General features: G+C 33.9%; 1 protein-coding gene across 1 annotated transcript in view; it reads left to right on the plus strand.

Annotated features, from left to right (window-relative positions):
- hepacam2 (HEPACAM family member 2) overlaps positions 1 to 16,212 on the plus strand; it is a 33,951-nt gene extending 17,739 nt beyond the window's left edge. The window contains 7 exon segments of the mRNA XM_056479748.1: positions 2,987 to 3,286; positions 8,437 to 8,562; positions 11,501 to 11,522; positions 11,614 to 11,648; positions 15,449 to 15,502; positions 15,505 to 15,521; positions 15,607 to 16,212. Of these exon segments, the coding sequence (XP_056335723.1) occupies positions 2,987 to 3,286; positions 8,437 to 8,562; positions 11,501 to 11,522; positions 11,614 to 11,648; positions 15,449 to 15,502; positions 15,505 to 15,521; positions 15,607 to 15,717 (665 nt within the window). The 3' untranslated portion in view covers positions 15,718 to 16,212.
- The last annotated feature ends 770 nt before the right edge of the window (positions 16,213 to 16,982 follow it).

The raw sequence follows: 16,982 nt of genomic DNA on the forward strand, positions 1-16,982 counted from the left end.
GAGCCCGGAGCACAATACCAGACCGAAGAATTTGTTTTAATCAAATAAAATCTGAATAAATAAGCTTTGTTAGGATAGGACAATATTTGACTGAGATGTATCAATTTGACAATATGTAGGTTAAAAAATGTAAAATATTTTTTAAAATGAGAATTAAAAAGTCCTACAAAGATCAAAATGCAGGTTTAATTTCAAAAATGATCAGGCATGCAACAGTCAATACAGGGGCTAACGGGTGTATGCAGATAATCCAGAGTCCTAAACAAAAAACTGGCGAGTGGTCAGAGGGCAGGTAGCAAACAACGTAAAACAAACAAACAAGGCAAGTGTCACGTCATCAAACAGAGAGGATCCAATTGCGAATGAATTTATTTTAAAAAATAATTAAAGTATCAAAGGATACGAAATGGCTGGAAGCCAGAGAACCCTAGAAAAGTGTCCAAAACAAAGTGTGCCAACTGGCCAAACAAAGTCGTCATCCAGCGACCAGAATGCAGAGAATCCTGGGAAACAACAGACAGGCACAAGAACAAACAACGGACTGATAACCAGCAGTAACCACAGACTGAATATATCGCTAGTGAAACCGAGATCAGCTGGAGGATGCTGATTAAATCAGCACACGACAACACACATGTCATGACACATAACACACAGAAAGAACACACAGACCCATAAACCTTGACAGCAAGGGTCTAACACGGCAAGACAAAGCAAGGAAAGCGCGTCGTAATGTTCACAATACGGTTTACAAAACTTAGCAACTAGTGTGTGTGTCTATGATGCTTTTAAAGTCCATGTCATCAGTTCTGAACAGCTTCAGAATAACCGGAACAGGTGTGTGTGGTACATGACTGGATCTGTAGTTTATGTAACGGCGGATTTGTAGTTCTTTAGCAATATGTGTTTTTACCAGCAATCTGCCAGGATTAAATCGCTAGTGATTGTAACACTAGGAAATTGTCCACGTAAGTGATTCGAGTAAATTTGTTTGTGAAGATTAAATGTTAAAATATGGGTGCAATAATCTTAAATAACACACTTAATTTGACTTGAACTTATTATTAAATATGTATGACCCCAGACCACAAAACCAGTCCCAAGAGTCTGTTTTTAAATCTGAAATCTGAAGTAATAAGCTTTGTTAGGATATTGTAATATTTGGCAGAGAAACAAATATCTGAAAATATGTAGTTTATATAGATATATTATTATATATATATATTATATTATAATTTTTTAAATTGAACAAAAAACAGCCTTTAAAATGTTCCAAATTAACTTCTTATCAATGAATACTACTAAAAAAATTGAGTTTTAATATAATTACAGTAGTAAATTAGTCAAATGTCTTCATGGATCATGATCTTTACTTAGTAATCAAATTTGTTTTGGCATAAAAATAGAATAGAAAAAAAGAATCGATGATTCGATAACTGATCATTTTGACTCATAAAATGATTTTTTGGTTAATCCCAAAAATAAATATACTCATGCAGTGCTTCAGGGACACATACAGTATCATGCAAAATTTGATTATTCTTTAAATGGAGCGTAGTTCAGTCAGACACCTCAAATCAAGCTTGCATCAGCTGACAATTAGCTTTTCATGACGTGTACCAATCTGGTTCTGACATCTGTCAAAGTGGTCTATTTAAATCATACATCCAGTCTCTCTTTAGCGTTTGGGTATTCGGCACTCCCTCCACCATCCCCAACTCCTCCTAGCTCAATTCTCTTATCAGTTCAAAGAATTAGACAAATACATACAGTACACTGTAAAACCCAACAGTCAACTTTATCAAATTAAATGAGTGTAGTTAACTCAAAATTGACTGAAAGTTAATTCTACTCATTTGAAAAGAGTTTTGAACTCAGTGTTGAAGGTAATGAGTTAACTTAAATGGTGTAAGTTCACAGAACTCATATATATTAGTTTTTGAACTCAAATGGTTTGTAGCAATCGGTTTCCTCAAACAGTTTAAGTTGCATTAACTTATTGATGTTTACAGTGCTCTGTTGGTTTGAGTTCTCTTCATTTATCAGGTTTTACTGTGCACACATTGCTTCATTTACTCTGATTAAGTTCACAGTACTCATTAGGATTAGTTTTTGAACTCAAATGGTTTGTAGCAATCAGTTTCCTCAAATGGTTTGAGTTTCCTTAACTTTTGGGGTTTTACAGCATGGTAATCAGCCTCATGTCTCTGACATTGAAATTGTTTATGAATGCTCTTCTGTTCTGTTCTGTTACCCCCATGATGGGGTTGATTTTTTTTGCTGCTTTCATGGATTGGCTTGTGGAGTTTTTTCCCAGAACACAACCATACCGCCAGCACTAACTGTATGCTTAATATAACTGTATACATGTATTTTTAATGAAAGTCCTCCTGACTAAAAAAAAAAAAAAAGTGAAATAATCATGTACCAAAACACATTCTAATGTTTGAAAACAATGGAAACACTTTCGTTTAAGGACCAATTCTCAACATTAACTAGCTTATTACCTGCCTGTAATTGAGATATTGGATGTTTATTTTAAACCACATATACTGCATGACCTTATTCTACATCCCTAATTCTACCCAACATCCACACCCAACTACTAGCTTACCAGCTTATTGAGGCAAAAGTCATAGTTAATGGTTTGTTAATAGCAGGAATTCTACCTTAAAATAAAGTGACCAAAAACATTTTTTAATAATGTTGAAAAACAGTTTATGAATAATTAATAACTCTTTTTGGTCATTTTAATGTACAATTCTAAGACTATTAGCTTAATAAACTACTAATAAGCTGCTTGTTAATATTAAGGTAGTTGCATTTAGGTATTGGGTAGGTTTAGTACGGACATATAAAATAAGATCATACTTTTATAAGTGCTAATAAAAAGTATATATCTTAATGACCGGCAGGTTATAAGCCAGTAGTAAATGGTATGAATTGTTACCTAAACTAAAGTATTACCAAACTCTTTGTTTTCCAGATGGGCCTTATAACCTGGCAGTCAATTGTGACCAAGCTCTGAAAACGGAAGGGGTTTTTACGGTAAACCCAGGGGAAATGGCGTTTTTTGAGTGTAATGCGGACTCGAATCCTCCAAACACCTTCATTTGGATATCGAAAACGGAGAATGGGACTGAGATTGTCATGACGGGGCCGCGATTTGGGGTGAAGACGTATGAGTTGCCACAGGGAAAAGAGTTCTTGTGCAGAGCTTTCAATAACGCAACAAAGAAGCAGGACGAGACCAAGTTCACACTGGTGGTGGCCAGACTGGACAGAGGTGAGTTTGTGGCCATCTGCTACTCTAGATCTCTTCATGTTCGATTGAGATGTTGTAATTACACCCTATAAAAATATGTAATCATATGTAAGTATGCACATAGTTCATTTACTTAATTTTAAGGCAAAAAGTTTACTAACATTTTTTTAAGTCAACTAGCTTTAAAGTCAACAATAGCTCGTTACAGTGCATATAAAAGTTAGTTCTATTCTGTTGACTTATTCGAATCAATAGAACAGGTGTTACTGAAGCTGACTGCTACTACCAATAATATTATAAAATATTAATATATACTGTATCATATATTATATTATAATAATATATATATCAATAATACATATTATTTAAATTAATAATAATAATAACAATAGTAATAATAAAAATAAAAGACCTAAAACTAACATTATAAAATACCCATCAAAGCTCTTTATTATTATTATCGTTATTAGTCTTTATGCTCAATAATTCAGGGGGGCTAATAATTCTGACTTTAACTGTATGTGTGTGTGTGTGTGTGTGTGTATATATATATATATATATAATGTGTGCGTGCGTGCGTGTGCGCGTGTGTGTGTGTATATGTATATGTATATGTATGTATATGTATATGTATGTATATATGTATGTATGTATGTATATATATATATATATATATATATATATATATATATATATATATATATATATATATATATATATATATATATATATATATATATATATATATATATATATATATATATATATACATATATATATATATATATATACATATACATATACATATGTGTGTAAATTTTTTAAAATTTATTAGTGGTGGGCCGTGAGACTCTTATAGCGCGATAAGAAAAAATATCGCCATTAATCAATTCCCAAAGTTGGGTTGGGAGCTGCGTCTATTCTACGCAAGCTATGAGACTTTCTCCTTAATATTTTAGCGCGGATGTATACCTGGCCAGTTATTTGCCTTAATAGACAATAATATAATTAAGGTGTTTACGTGAAGTGCTTTCATGCAAGTGTATGCTGTAATTTTGGGTGACTTGAACTGCAGTTCGGCAGTTTCACTTTAACTCCTGAATATTTCATTCATGTCCCCATGACAAACTGGGGTAATAGATGCAAATAAGGAGTAAGGACTGGTGAGAGTGTTATGGAATTTAATAACACACGCGGAATGGAAAGAAAAAAACTTCCGCATTTCGTGATGTGTGTGTGTGTGTGTGTGTGTGTGTGTGTGTGTGTGTGTGTGTGAGCGTATGTGTGTGCGCAGTCCTTTACTGACAGCCGTGTTTGTGGATATTGTCGGAAAATATGGCGAAAAGTCCTACATGACGGTAGTAGTTTGATTGCGGTGTTTACTTTAATAATGCCACTATTATATGCATACTCCACATGTCTTAATTCCTTTTCTGTTTAGTCCAGTTATGACTTTAATCAAAAATCGCAGTTTCGAGCTTATGTAGGCCGACAGTTCAAAATTCTGAATAAACAGTTCGTAAACACAAGTACATCTTATTGAACATCATTTATTTTCATTATCTATTATAATAGTAGAACAGTTTCTCAAGCAGTTTGTGATGCATTTTGGAAACCGGAGATGAGCCCCTGGTCTAATGAGCCACCTGGCTTGAGAAACCCGTTCTCAAAGACTTATATTCAGTCATTATTTGGGTAGGACACATATTCTGAATGTCTTCGGCAGAATTCAAATGAGCCATTTTAATCTAGATTAATTCCAAGATTACAGTGAGAATAATATAGATTAAAAAAATTTATCTATGCCCACCTATAATATATATATATATATATATATATATATATATATATATATATATATATATATATATATATATATTTATATATATATTATTGAACAAACAAAAGAACTTTTAAAATACTAGTACTAATATTATAAAATATTAATATATTGTATTATGTTATAGTATGATATATTATAATGTTATTAATATATTATTAATAAAAACAATAGTAATAATAATAATAAAAAGCCTAATACTAACATTATATAATACCCATCAAAGCTTTTTATTATTATTATTAGGCTTCATGCTCTGTTGAGATGTTATAATTACACACTGAAAAAAATGACAAATTGACTTCACTTAAAAAAGTAAGTAACTTGTCATTTGAACTGTTAATTTGACTTAATTTTTGTAATTATGCACGTAGTTCATTTACTTAATTTTAAGGCAAAAGGTTTACACACTATTTTTAAGTAAAGACAACTAATAGCTTATTACCATACATATAAACTTTGTTAATTAATTAATTTACTCTAAATTATTACTTTGACTTAATCGAGTCAAAGACAGGTGTTATTGAAGCTGAATAATACTAATAATAAATATAATATTTAGTAATAATATATCATATTTAATAGAAAAAAATAATAATAATGACAGACCTAAAACTATTATAAAATACCAATCAAAGCTCTTTATTATCATAATTATTATTGTTTATTTATGAATATTTTATTTCATCAAACCAAACATAATAAATAAACAAAAAATTTACACACACTATATAATGCTAATAATACTATAAAAATATAGTAATGTAAAAAATAATGTTACAATTATGTTGTTGTAATATTAATATTAAATAAAATATGATTATAATATATAAACAAATTTATAAATAAAAAAATATTTTAATGCTATTGAACTCTATAGGTGACACTTATTTTGATGGTCCATTTGAGTATTAGTAGACTGTCTGCTTAATATTTGCTGATACTGCTCCTTCAACAGACCTTTAACTGACTATAAGAAACTTTCCAAGTACATGTCAACTAATACTAACCCCAACCCTAACCCTAACCCCAACCTAATAGTCTACTTATAATCTAATGAGAATTAGTTGGCATGTAGATGCAATGTAACTTAAATTCAACAACCATCAAAATAAGTGTGACCGGTAATACTATTATCATCATCATCATCATCATCATCATATAATGCTATTTAAATAACACTGTGAAGCAACAAAACCTTTATTTATAATAGTTATTTTTTTCTTTCACATCAAACATGGAGCTTTAATTAATTCATTTATTTTTAAATAAAATTTAAATAAGTATAAATATGATACTACTGTTATTATTAATAATAATACTATTAAGTTACCGAATAATAATAATATATTTAGCACATTACATAAATCATCCATGGCTTTGGTGTTTGTGGTTAATCTGTCTTCATTATTGTTGTTCCTTTGTCCCATCCATTGTGAAACAGCACGGCCATGGCACGCGTCTTTTTCCTGCCCTCAGTTGTTAACTGTAAATCTGTCCCACATCTGTGATTAAGTCTTTTTTTTGTTCCACTGGAAAGTAAATAAGGGCCTGCACCTGTTCTTTCTGTTTACATCCATACAGGCTGTGCATTTTAGCTCAATGTGGGTGCAGAATTTAAAAAAATACATCACAAATCAATACACGTTCTTGGTTGTGTTAATCAAAGAGACAGTTGAAGTCAGAATTATTAGCCCTTCTGAATTAATAGTAATCCCCTTGTATATTTTTTCAACACATTTCTTAACATAGTTTTTATAACTGATCTCTAATAACTGATTTCTTTTATCTTTGCCATGATGACAGTTCATAATAGTTGACTAGATATTTTTCAAGATACTAGTATTCAGTTTAAAGTGACATTTAAAGGCTTAACTAGGTTAATTAGGTTAAAGTTAGGGTAATTAGGCAAGTCATTGTATAACAGTGGTTTGTTCTGTAGACAATCTAAAAAATATATTGCTTAAAGGGTCATGAAACCCCCCTCTTCAGTTCAAGTCTACCTCAGAATTTTTTCAAAAAATGCTCCATGATGGGCGTGGAGTGCTGTGAGCAGAGGGAGGAGTGGGTGTGACCAACTGAGCAGGGGAAAAAGAGGGGAGCGAACAACTGTCAGTCGGCTCACAAAATGAGAGACAAACCATGAAGAGACCCATGATTTTATAGTTTACAAAGTTAAAATGCAAAGAAATAAACAGTAAGTAATACATTAAATGTGCTACATTTGTTATTCGTAATTTCATATACACATAACCACATTTTGTTATATCATTATAAAGATAGTCATGTTTATATAACACTATAAATAAAGTGGATTTCTCTCCTCAATCCCCGGGTCTGAATACAGACACAGTGGATAGCAGTGCAGCAGGTCTCTTGCCCTGTCTGTTCCAACCATCAGTCCTGCCAGTAATCCGGAGGATTTTAAACATGTGTGAACATGGCAGCATGCATATAGGCGATGTGTCTGAATAATAACAAACTCAACTGACAAAAGACGAAGTCCACCATTCTCCAATTCTTGTACAGCCCTCTCGACTAAACAGCTTTGCTGTATCGGCCCTGACACCATCGCAGGAAAAACCATTCAACAAACCCAGTCGATCATGGAAACAAACATGGAATACGACCCTTTATGAACGGCTAAATACTGCGTGCCGTGCGCGGTCTGACAGCTTGGCAGGTCTGCTTTGCCTTCAAAAAGCACGTGTTCTCATGAATAATTAAGAAGCAGGGTCTTCTCATAAGAAACTCAGCTATGAATAATAATAAGAAACCGACACGTCATCACTGGACAGGCAGATTGATTTTAATCCCACCCTAATAATGATTTTAAACCCGGAAGATGAAATTAGCTGACAAAAGCTCAGAATTATACAGTTTTCACCACAATTAAAGCTAACAAGTGCTAACATTGTCTTAAATGATGCTCAACGCACACAAATCTGTTAAAATCTCAAAGAAAGTATACCTGTCCAGTGATGATGTGTCGGTTTATCATAATATATTAGAGGGTTTCTTGAACCTTTTAAGGGGGCTAATAATATTGACTTTAAAATGGTTTTAAAAAACACTTTTATTTTATCTGAAATAAAACAAATAAGAATAAATAAGAAAAGGGAAATGGTGTGAAAAATTCCTTGGTCTGTCAAACATCATTTGGCAAGTATTTGAAAAAGATAACAAATTCAGAGCAGGGCTTATAATGATGTCTTCAACTGTACATGTTACAAAAATAAAGGACAAATAAAAAAGGAGGAAGATTTCACCAAATAATTGATTTATTTCAAAGTATGAAATGTAATACTTCTACACACTGATGTGTTTCCAGGAAAAGCAAAATTTCTCCAGGAAGGGAGCGCAGTGTCTTCGCTGGCGTTAGTTACGGTCACTTCTGTGCTCATCATCGTGTGTATGATGTTTGTGCTGCTGAGGAAGAGCTGCCATCCCAAAAGAGGTACAATAGCTGTGCTTTTATATCAAATTACATTTACATTTACATTTAGTCATTTAGCAGACGCTTTTATCCAAAGCGACTTACAAATGAGGACAAGGAAGCAATTTACACAACTATAAGAGCAGCAGTGAACAAGTGCTATAGACAAGTTTCAGGTGTGTAAAGTCTAAGAAGCAAAGCATTAGTAAAATTTTTTTTTTTTTTTTTTTTTTTTTTTTTTTTTTTTTGAGAGAGAGAGAGAGAGGGGGGGGGCACAGAGAGAGAGAGGGCACAGTTAGTGGTATAGCCAGAGAGGCAGTTGCAGATTAGGAAGGAAAGTGGAGACTAAACAGTTGCGTTTTTAGTCGTTTCTTGAAGACAGCAAGTGACTCTGCTGTTCTGATGCAGTTAGGGAGTTCATTCCACCAACTGGGCAGATTGAATGTGAGAGTTCGGGAAAGTGATTTCTTCCCTCTTTGGGATGGAACAACGAGGCGACATTCATTCACAGAACGCAAGTTTCTGGAGGGCACATATATCTGCAGAAGTGAGAGCAGATATGAAGGAGCCAAGCTAACGGTCACTTTGTAAGCAAACATCAGAGCTTTGAATTTGATGCGGGCAGCAACTGGCAGCCAGTGCAAATTAATGAGGTGTTTAACTTAATGATGTGCATCTTATAAAAGTTATTTAAAAATTTGACATGTATATTTAATAAACTGCCTGATGATTCATCCAAAGTGACGAGTTAATTTGAACAATAGAAGTGATTTAATAACAGAAAGATTTAATATTTAAATAAAGAAAAAATAGTACAGAGAGATAAAAAACATATATAGATAAAGTTGTGTTGGAATTAGATTTTTTTTTTCATTATGTATAAAAGGCAGATTACAAATTAAAGTCATATTGAGAGAGGGATTGTTTTAGAGAGTGATTTTTTTTTTAGAGGGTGATTTTTTTTTTTTTTACAGAGTGAAGTAAAACATAAAAATTAGAATACAAAATAGATTATAAAGCGAAAGTGGTTAAAATGTGATTTTTTTTTTCGTTTGTTTTTTTGAAATGATAAATAAATATGATAAAAAATAGATTAGAAAATTACATTGATTTAGTTTGTGGTTTTATTTTTAAAATAACAAATATATAGAGAGAAAATGGTGTTGAAAGTGACAGTGATTATTATGTGATGTTATTAAAAAAAATAATATAGAAAATTACAAGTTTGTGACGAAGCTATTAAAATTTTAACTGAGCCCTCGCACAGTTTATTTTGAGTATAATGCTTTCTGGTTGACGATACAGGTTACCAGTGGGCAGATACAATCCTTTTAAGAAATCTTTTTTTACCTTCATCAATTAGATTTTTAAATATGTAATATTTGTGTTGTTGATTGAAAGTTTGTGTTAATTTGTGTTTTTGATGTCAGTGTTTTTTGTTCAGTGTATGCAAATGTGGGCCTACAGTCCAGGACAGATTTCTCCACTGGGGACAATAAAGTGTCAACAAACAAACAAAGTGATTAGAGTGTGATTTTTAGTTTTAAAATAAAAAACATATAGAAAATAGATTAGAATATAGATTACAAATCGACTGATTTAGTTTGTGGTTTTATTTTTTAAAATGAAAAAATAATACAAAATAGTTTAGGAAATGACTAATTTGTGATTAGAATGTGATTAAAAAAAGTGAAAATAAAATGGAAAATGTATTAGAAAAAGGCAGTGTTCAGAATGTTGTTTTATTTTTAAAATAAAATTCTAATAGAAAATGGATTTGAAAGTGACAAGTGATTAGAATGTGATTTTTAGGTTTTAAAATATAATAGAAAGTAGATTAGTAAATGACAATGTGATTTTATTTTCTAAAAAAAAAAAATTCAAATATATAGGAAAGTGATACTGATTAGAATGAGATTTAATATATACTTAATATATATTTTAATATAAGATTAATATATATGTGTATGTGTATATATATATATATATATATATATATATATATATATATATATATATATATATATATATATATATATTAACAATATCACATGGGCTGCATATCGGCACTGGTGGGAGGCGTGTTTTGGTTCGAGGTCGCAGGCTAAGTGCCTTATTGTCCCCACCAGTGACGATATACAGCCATTTCGCACCGCTACAAGTGTGAAATTGCATTTATACCACAGTTGGACAGCATAACTGTGTAAATAAAAAAGAGAAAATCAAGCACGTAGAGTCTCAAAAACACGTTTGTAGGAGGAACTACTTTCTTCTTCCATTCATCTGCAGCTGACTGTCAGAACAGCAGAAACCGTTACTACTTCACGTCACTTTACAGCTAGTATTTGAAAGATTCTCTAGCGTATGGCTAAAGTGATGACAACTTGATTTTGCTCACATTTTAAGATTGTAAGGCTGAACGGCATGAAATGCCATCAGTCTACACAGAAACAAAGCAAACACTAGCAGATTACTATGGTATAAATATAGCACTACAACATGCAAAAGAGAGATAGAGATCGACTTAGAATGTCACTTACCTGCTCTGTAATGATTTGATCAGCCGTAGTTTCAAACATATGCAGAAAAAATGCTGTTTTTCTCCCTTAAGGACCTATTATGTGGTCTCTGTAGCCATCTTGTGGCGGAACGTTAACCGTGTTTGCTCTGCTCAGGATGACAGGCTGATGGCCGCCAACGTGATGAATCTCAGAAATAATAAATATTTAAAATAGGCACTATCCTTATAAATAAACTGAATATTTGCAATCTAAACAACTACATTCTCGACTAAAAAAAGCCTCAAAAGTACATTATGTTGTCTAACAGCTGCAATATTTGTCAAACAGTAGTCCTCTGCTTGTTTATACACATAATACACTTCTTTACCCATCAAATTCTCCATTCAAAATACTTGTAATTTGAATTTTAATAGATTTTTTTCATTCTTTTTCAACAGTTGTGAAGAATTTCTGCAGGCGGTAAGAAAAATAACTCACTTCTCAGAGGATTTTAATAGACATAAGTGTATCATTTATTTGACCTGATTAATGAAGCTGTGTTGTCCTGCAGGACGATGACGGAGCAGAGAGGACTTCACCGCTCTGGTACGCTAACTGTAATATATCTGTGTTGTTAAGCAGAGATGTGTACACTGGCTCTCTGAGCAAACACACACTCCTCCACCACATCAACATTACAACTGTTAGAATCATATCTGCTCGCTTTCTGCCAGCACATGCTATAAACACATTTTCCACCTCGCTGCCGGGGCTTTACTTGGTACACAGTCACTCCCTTGAGAAAATAAACAGGATATTACCAGAGAAGTACACCGTCTAAAATCAACTACATGTGTGGATTAATGCTGTACAAGAGTGGCTGAGGGGATTTTTTATTGTGTGTGTTTTTAAAGTCCTTATTGTACTTTACATGAATTATTTTACATTTTAAATGAATAATTTTTTAAAACATTTTAACCATTTTAAACAGTCATGTTTAATGAACTTGATTAAATTTAATGAATTCAATACTGGGGATATTCAAATGCGGTTTCTAAAATATTGATCAACTGTACATTATTTATTATTGTATAAGATTTAAATCTAATATTTAAATTAAATTAGAAATTTCTCAATTTTTTCGTTGTTTTACAACTCTTAAATGTATTTAATCTAATAAAACATGGGCTGTTTCTCAATTCCAAGAACGCAGAGAACCGACTTACGTTCTTGTGGAGACCGTTCTTGCCTGGTGTCCTCGAAAGAACGAACGGAGAGACCACGAGAACAGAGAACTTGTCCTTTTGAGAAATGAGCTGCTGCGTTCTTCCTGATGGTCACGTGACCTTCACGTGTTTTTTAATGGAAAATTATTTAAACATCACAACATTCATAGAACGATTTATTGTTTTTCCTCTTTCAAAATAAATACTATGCATAAAAACATTATAAATATACATTGCACAATATAAATAAAACAGATTTTAATACGAATTTCAGCAAACAAACACATTTAATGTGTTTATTCCTTTATTAAGATGTTCATGGTAATGTTTACTTTAACCATTTCATTTAGGTAAACTCCTGAGGTAAATAAGTGATATCTCTGATTTTTAATAATAAATCTAAATAAAATGCTGGACCGAGAACGCGAGACCGCTTAAGAACGCATATTGAGAAACAGCCATGATCAAGATCAGTAGAACAGGAAATGGTGGACTGTGGCATAATAAAAGTTTTTCTCAGTCTAAAGCTGCGGTCACACTGCACTTTTCTCCCCATAGACTTCCATTCATACACACGCGAATGCGTCAGACTGGAAACGCGGCAACTTTTGCATTTTGCTAAGTTGGAAAGTTCGAGCTCGTTGAACTCTGATCTGCGAAATCGTATCACATGATTGCATGAGACCAATCGAGGATCAAAACATGTCCTCTCTGGACAGAAATTTAAAACATGGACTGATTGCGTGCTTTTTTTAAATGTCTAATCATCTTGTTTAATCCAGCCCTTTTTGCAGCACCGTACAACAGAATTTCGCACGCACAAACTCTAGTGTGACCGCAGCATTACTCTGTTTCATAATACTATGACTATAAGGGTTGAATACTTAGGGCTGATTTATACTTCTGCATCATGCGCACACGTATGGTCCGGTGCAGCCTTCGCGTAGTCGCATACCCCTCGCCGTGGCTGACGCTGATGCGCACCTCTCAAAAAATGAGCTATAAGTCGCAGCTATGTCTAGCGCAAGCTCTGTGATTAGTCGGGTTGGTAGTTGTGACGAGCATAAGAGGTGCTGAGAGCCACGAACCTGATGGAGCCAGTGTTTACAATTGTCAAGTCCTGTGAAGATGCTCAAGATGGAAACATTTATTTTGTGTTTATCTCATGATTAAAGTTGTTGCACGTCCGCCAGTTCCTGCCTCTGAATGAGCGAGTTTTAGCTACTTGTAGATGAAGGTAGCATTCAGAAAAAACTAAATCCCTGTGAAGAAAATTAGACACAGAGGAACATAACATAACCTATACTGCCAGCTAGAGTTTGGGAAGTGTTATTGCAGAGCAACACAAACAGCACATAAGTATAAATGCACGGCTAAGCGCAAGGCAGGCGCTGTGGGTCACGCCGATCACTCGACACAGAAGTATAAATCAGCCTTAAACATGAGTCCAATAGGATGTAATGAAGACTACGACTCCCATGATTCCACACTACGTCATTAAAACACATCTTTGTTTGTTGTGAATGTGCGCCATCCAGTGGGGAAAGATACATATTGTTCCTTTAATTAAGTATTCAAATTATTAAATGTGTACGGTTACTCCCTGACTAATATGCATCAATAAAAACAGAGTTAAACTCTACATTATCTTGAAAAAATATCAGCGAATTAACAGTTTTCATAATTTTGTGAATTGTTTTTATTTGTCTGTGTGCTTTTAAATTGCATTACGGGAACTTGAACTTCACTGTAAAAAACGCTGGTTCCACACAATTCCTCCATGTTGTCCCAACACAAATCGATTAAATTAAACTTAAAGGGTAATGAACCTTCCCCCCCTGTCTCAGCAGGGTGTTTTCACACCTCTAGTTTGAAAAAGTCAGGAAAGTGGGTGAGTCCATCTCTGTTTAGGTGGCAGTGTCGAGTGGCGAATAAGGGGAGGGTTTGCATGAAAACGGGAGTTTCATCACGTGCGCAACAGCTGATTTTCACATCGGTAATACAAACACAGATGCAGGGGAGATAGACAGTGATTCGGTTTTTACAGTGGATCTAAGAGCTGTGTGGAAGTGGAGGATTTTCAGTTTTAATATTGTAGTGATATTATTGTGTATTTAGTAGCTAATTTATTTTGATTAAGGTATGTCCATAAAAACTGAAAGAGTACTGCTGACAATACTAGCTTTGTCATCTGATTTTACATAAACAAAGAACATTGATCACACACTTACCAAGGACAGGACAATCACCACCAACTGGGAATCGCGTCTTTTTTTTAAAAAAGAATACGAGCGGCAAATCTGGATTTCCAGATGCGAAAAGCTCTCGGGGGTAACAATATTTCTTACAAACATATTTTTAACGCATGTTAGCAGACCACTGTAATCCACACATGAGGGCCCACACGCGAGCTGTGCTCTCATCGTGGGGAAATGGAAACAAAACCTTCGTTGCGGCACATTTATAAACGCAACACTGACGACCCATGTCTCTGAACAATTTTCTACTACTTGTTTGAATTACAGTTGGCAACACAACGTGGCGTCTCTCTGAACACTGTAAAAGGAGTCTTCGAAGCTATATCATGCATATTAATGAAGTTGCATCTCGTTCACAATAGAGCGTGCTGATTGGTTAGAACCAAGTCTTTTTCATGAATTAATGAACAGATGTGATAAACTCAATGACGTCACTTTGTTCCGGCCGGTACAGACAGACAATCTCGACTCTGGAATTTACACAATGATCTCATGGCCGTGACGTAGCTTCAAAATGTATTTTTTAACAATAAGACCAAATTTGCTCTAAATAACGCAAAAACAACTAATTTTCACTTGTTAGCTAAATATACGTATCCTAATAGTGTTTTTAGCAGCGTGGGACACATATATGCCTCTTATCATCTCAAAAAATGCGTTTTGGTGTCTCGTGACCCTTTAATTTTGTTTTTTTTACACATTTAAGTAGGTTGAACATAAAACAATTAAGTTGTTCTCAAAAAAAACTCAAAAGTTGCATTGAATCAGCTCATTTTGAATAAGTCGTTTGAACAAGCAGCAAAAATATTTTATTTTTGAGTGTTTCTTCCTACAACAATGCTGAAAAGTTTAAAGAAGTGACTTTTATTGTCATGTTTATAGCAGATTTGTAATATAACGTATGTGAATAATATACTTGCAGGTCACGAGAGTGCAACCGAGGACTTTGGAATCTATGAATTTGTCTCTGTAGGTGGAAAATGGAGTCAACACAGGTAAAACAAATATCACTCACTGTTTTGCATGAGCAGTTTTGTCCCAGAACAGTTGAATATTTCTTTTCTTCCCTGTGTTTTCCAGGCATCCTGCAGGTCTTTGGCACGGCTGGATTCAGTCAGAGATTTGCATACCACCATCTATGATGTCATCAGACATGTGCCTGAAACGCCAACACTGAGCCTTTTGAAATGAGAGCCGGATGCTCACGTGCGCTCAGATGAAAGATTCTTCTCACTACAGGCACACATTCAAGCACTTCTTTTGTTTTACAATGATTCCTTTTTGTACTTTTACAAATCTTAAACTCCTGAAAATCGTACAACTTGTGCTGCGCACTGAAGTTTTTATATGATCTTAAAAATAGTCACATATATAAGAGAATTATGAGATTTTTTTTCTGTAGCAAAATGCTTAGAGTATTTATATAAATGCAGCCGCCATCTAACGTTGTTGTTTTAGTGTCTTTTTCAATGTAAATATGTGTTTTGTAAAAAAAAGAATGTATTTTTTGCACACTGCAGTGTATTGCCATAATTCCCATTACATCTTAAATGTCACAATTCCTTTGCATTTCACGGGTAGCAGCTTTTGAATGTAAAGCAGACATCTTCTGTCTGTTCTGTTGTTTATGTCTGTCACCTGTTCATATTTTAACAAAGATGAATGATCCATAACTGCAAAATAAAATAAAGGTTTTTAAAAAATATTTGCACTCTTTTCTTATCTTGTTACATTCTCATGTGCACTGTATATTATTAATTTAGTGGAATAACCCTGGTTTTCAATCACATAATATCTCTTGTTTAAATACACTATGAACAGTTCTCTATTTCCACCTGGGGATACTCATCCCGAGGCCTCTAGAGATCATGCAGCGCCAATGATGTGATCAAAGTCGCGTGAAGAGATGGTGCGAACCATAGAGGACTTCTAGAGGTCTCCATAATCCTGGACCAGGCCGTATCCTGAACAGATGCTGTGGTTGACATGGAGAGGAGAGCATGATTCCTGAAAGATTAGAGACAGACGAGAAGTTTGGCCTGAGGAGAAATGGTTGTGTCCTGGTTTCTATTCAAGTTTTTTCCTTCGTTTTCATCAATCTATAAGATTTTGTTCCTCGCCTCTGGCTTGCTTGGTTTGGGACTTGTGGAGCTGCGAATTGATGGATTTGTTTTCAGTGTTTGGACTTTCAACGGTGAAAATTAAAGCACACTGAATTAAACTGAACTTTAACTCTGAAAACTGAGAAAGACACTTGTTCAGTATAGGCCTATATATCCCAGCGGGCACCTTGATGTCAGAACAACATCCAATTGACATCAATTGCCCTCTATGTGGGTATTAACCATACGTTTCTTACTCGTCTGCAGATGGTGCAGAATGACAGGAACACGCAAACGAGAACACATTACATCCACACTGGCTTCTCTTCACTGGCTTCCTGTTTATTTTAGGAT

This window comes from Danio aesculapii, chromosome 19, assembly GCF_903798145.1.
Source record: "Danio aesculapii chromosome 19, fDanAes4.1, whole genome shotgun sequence".
NCBI lineage: Eukaryota > Metazoa > Chordata > Actinopteri > Cypriniformes > Danionidae > Danio > Danio aesculapii.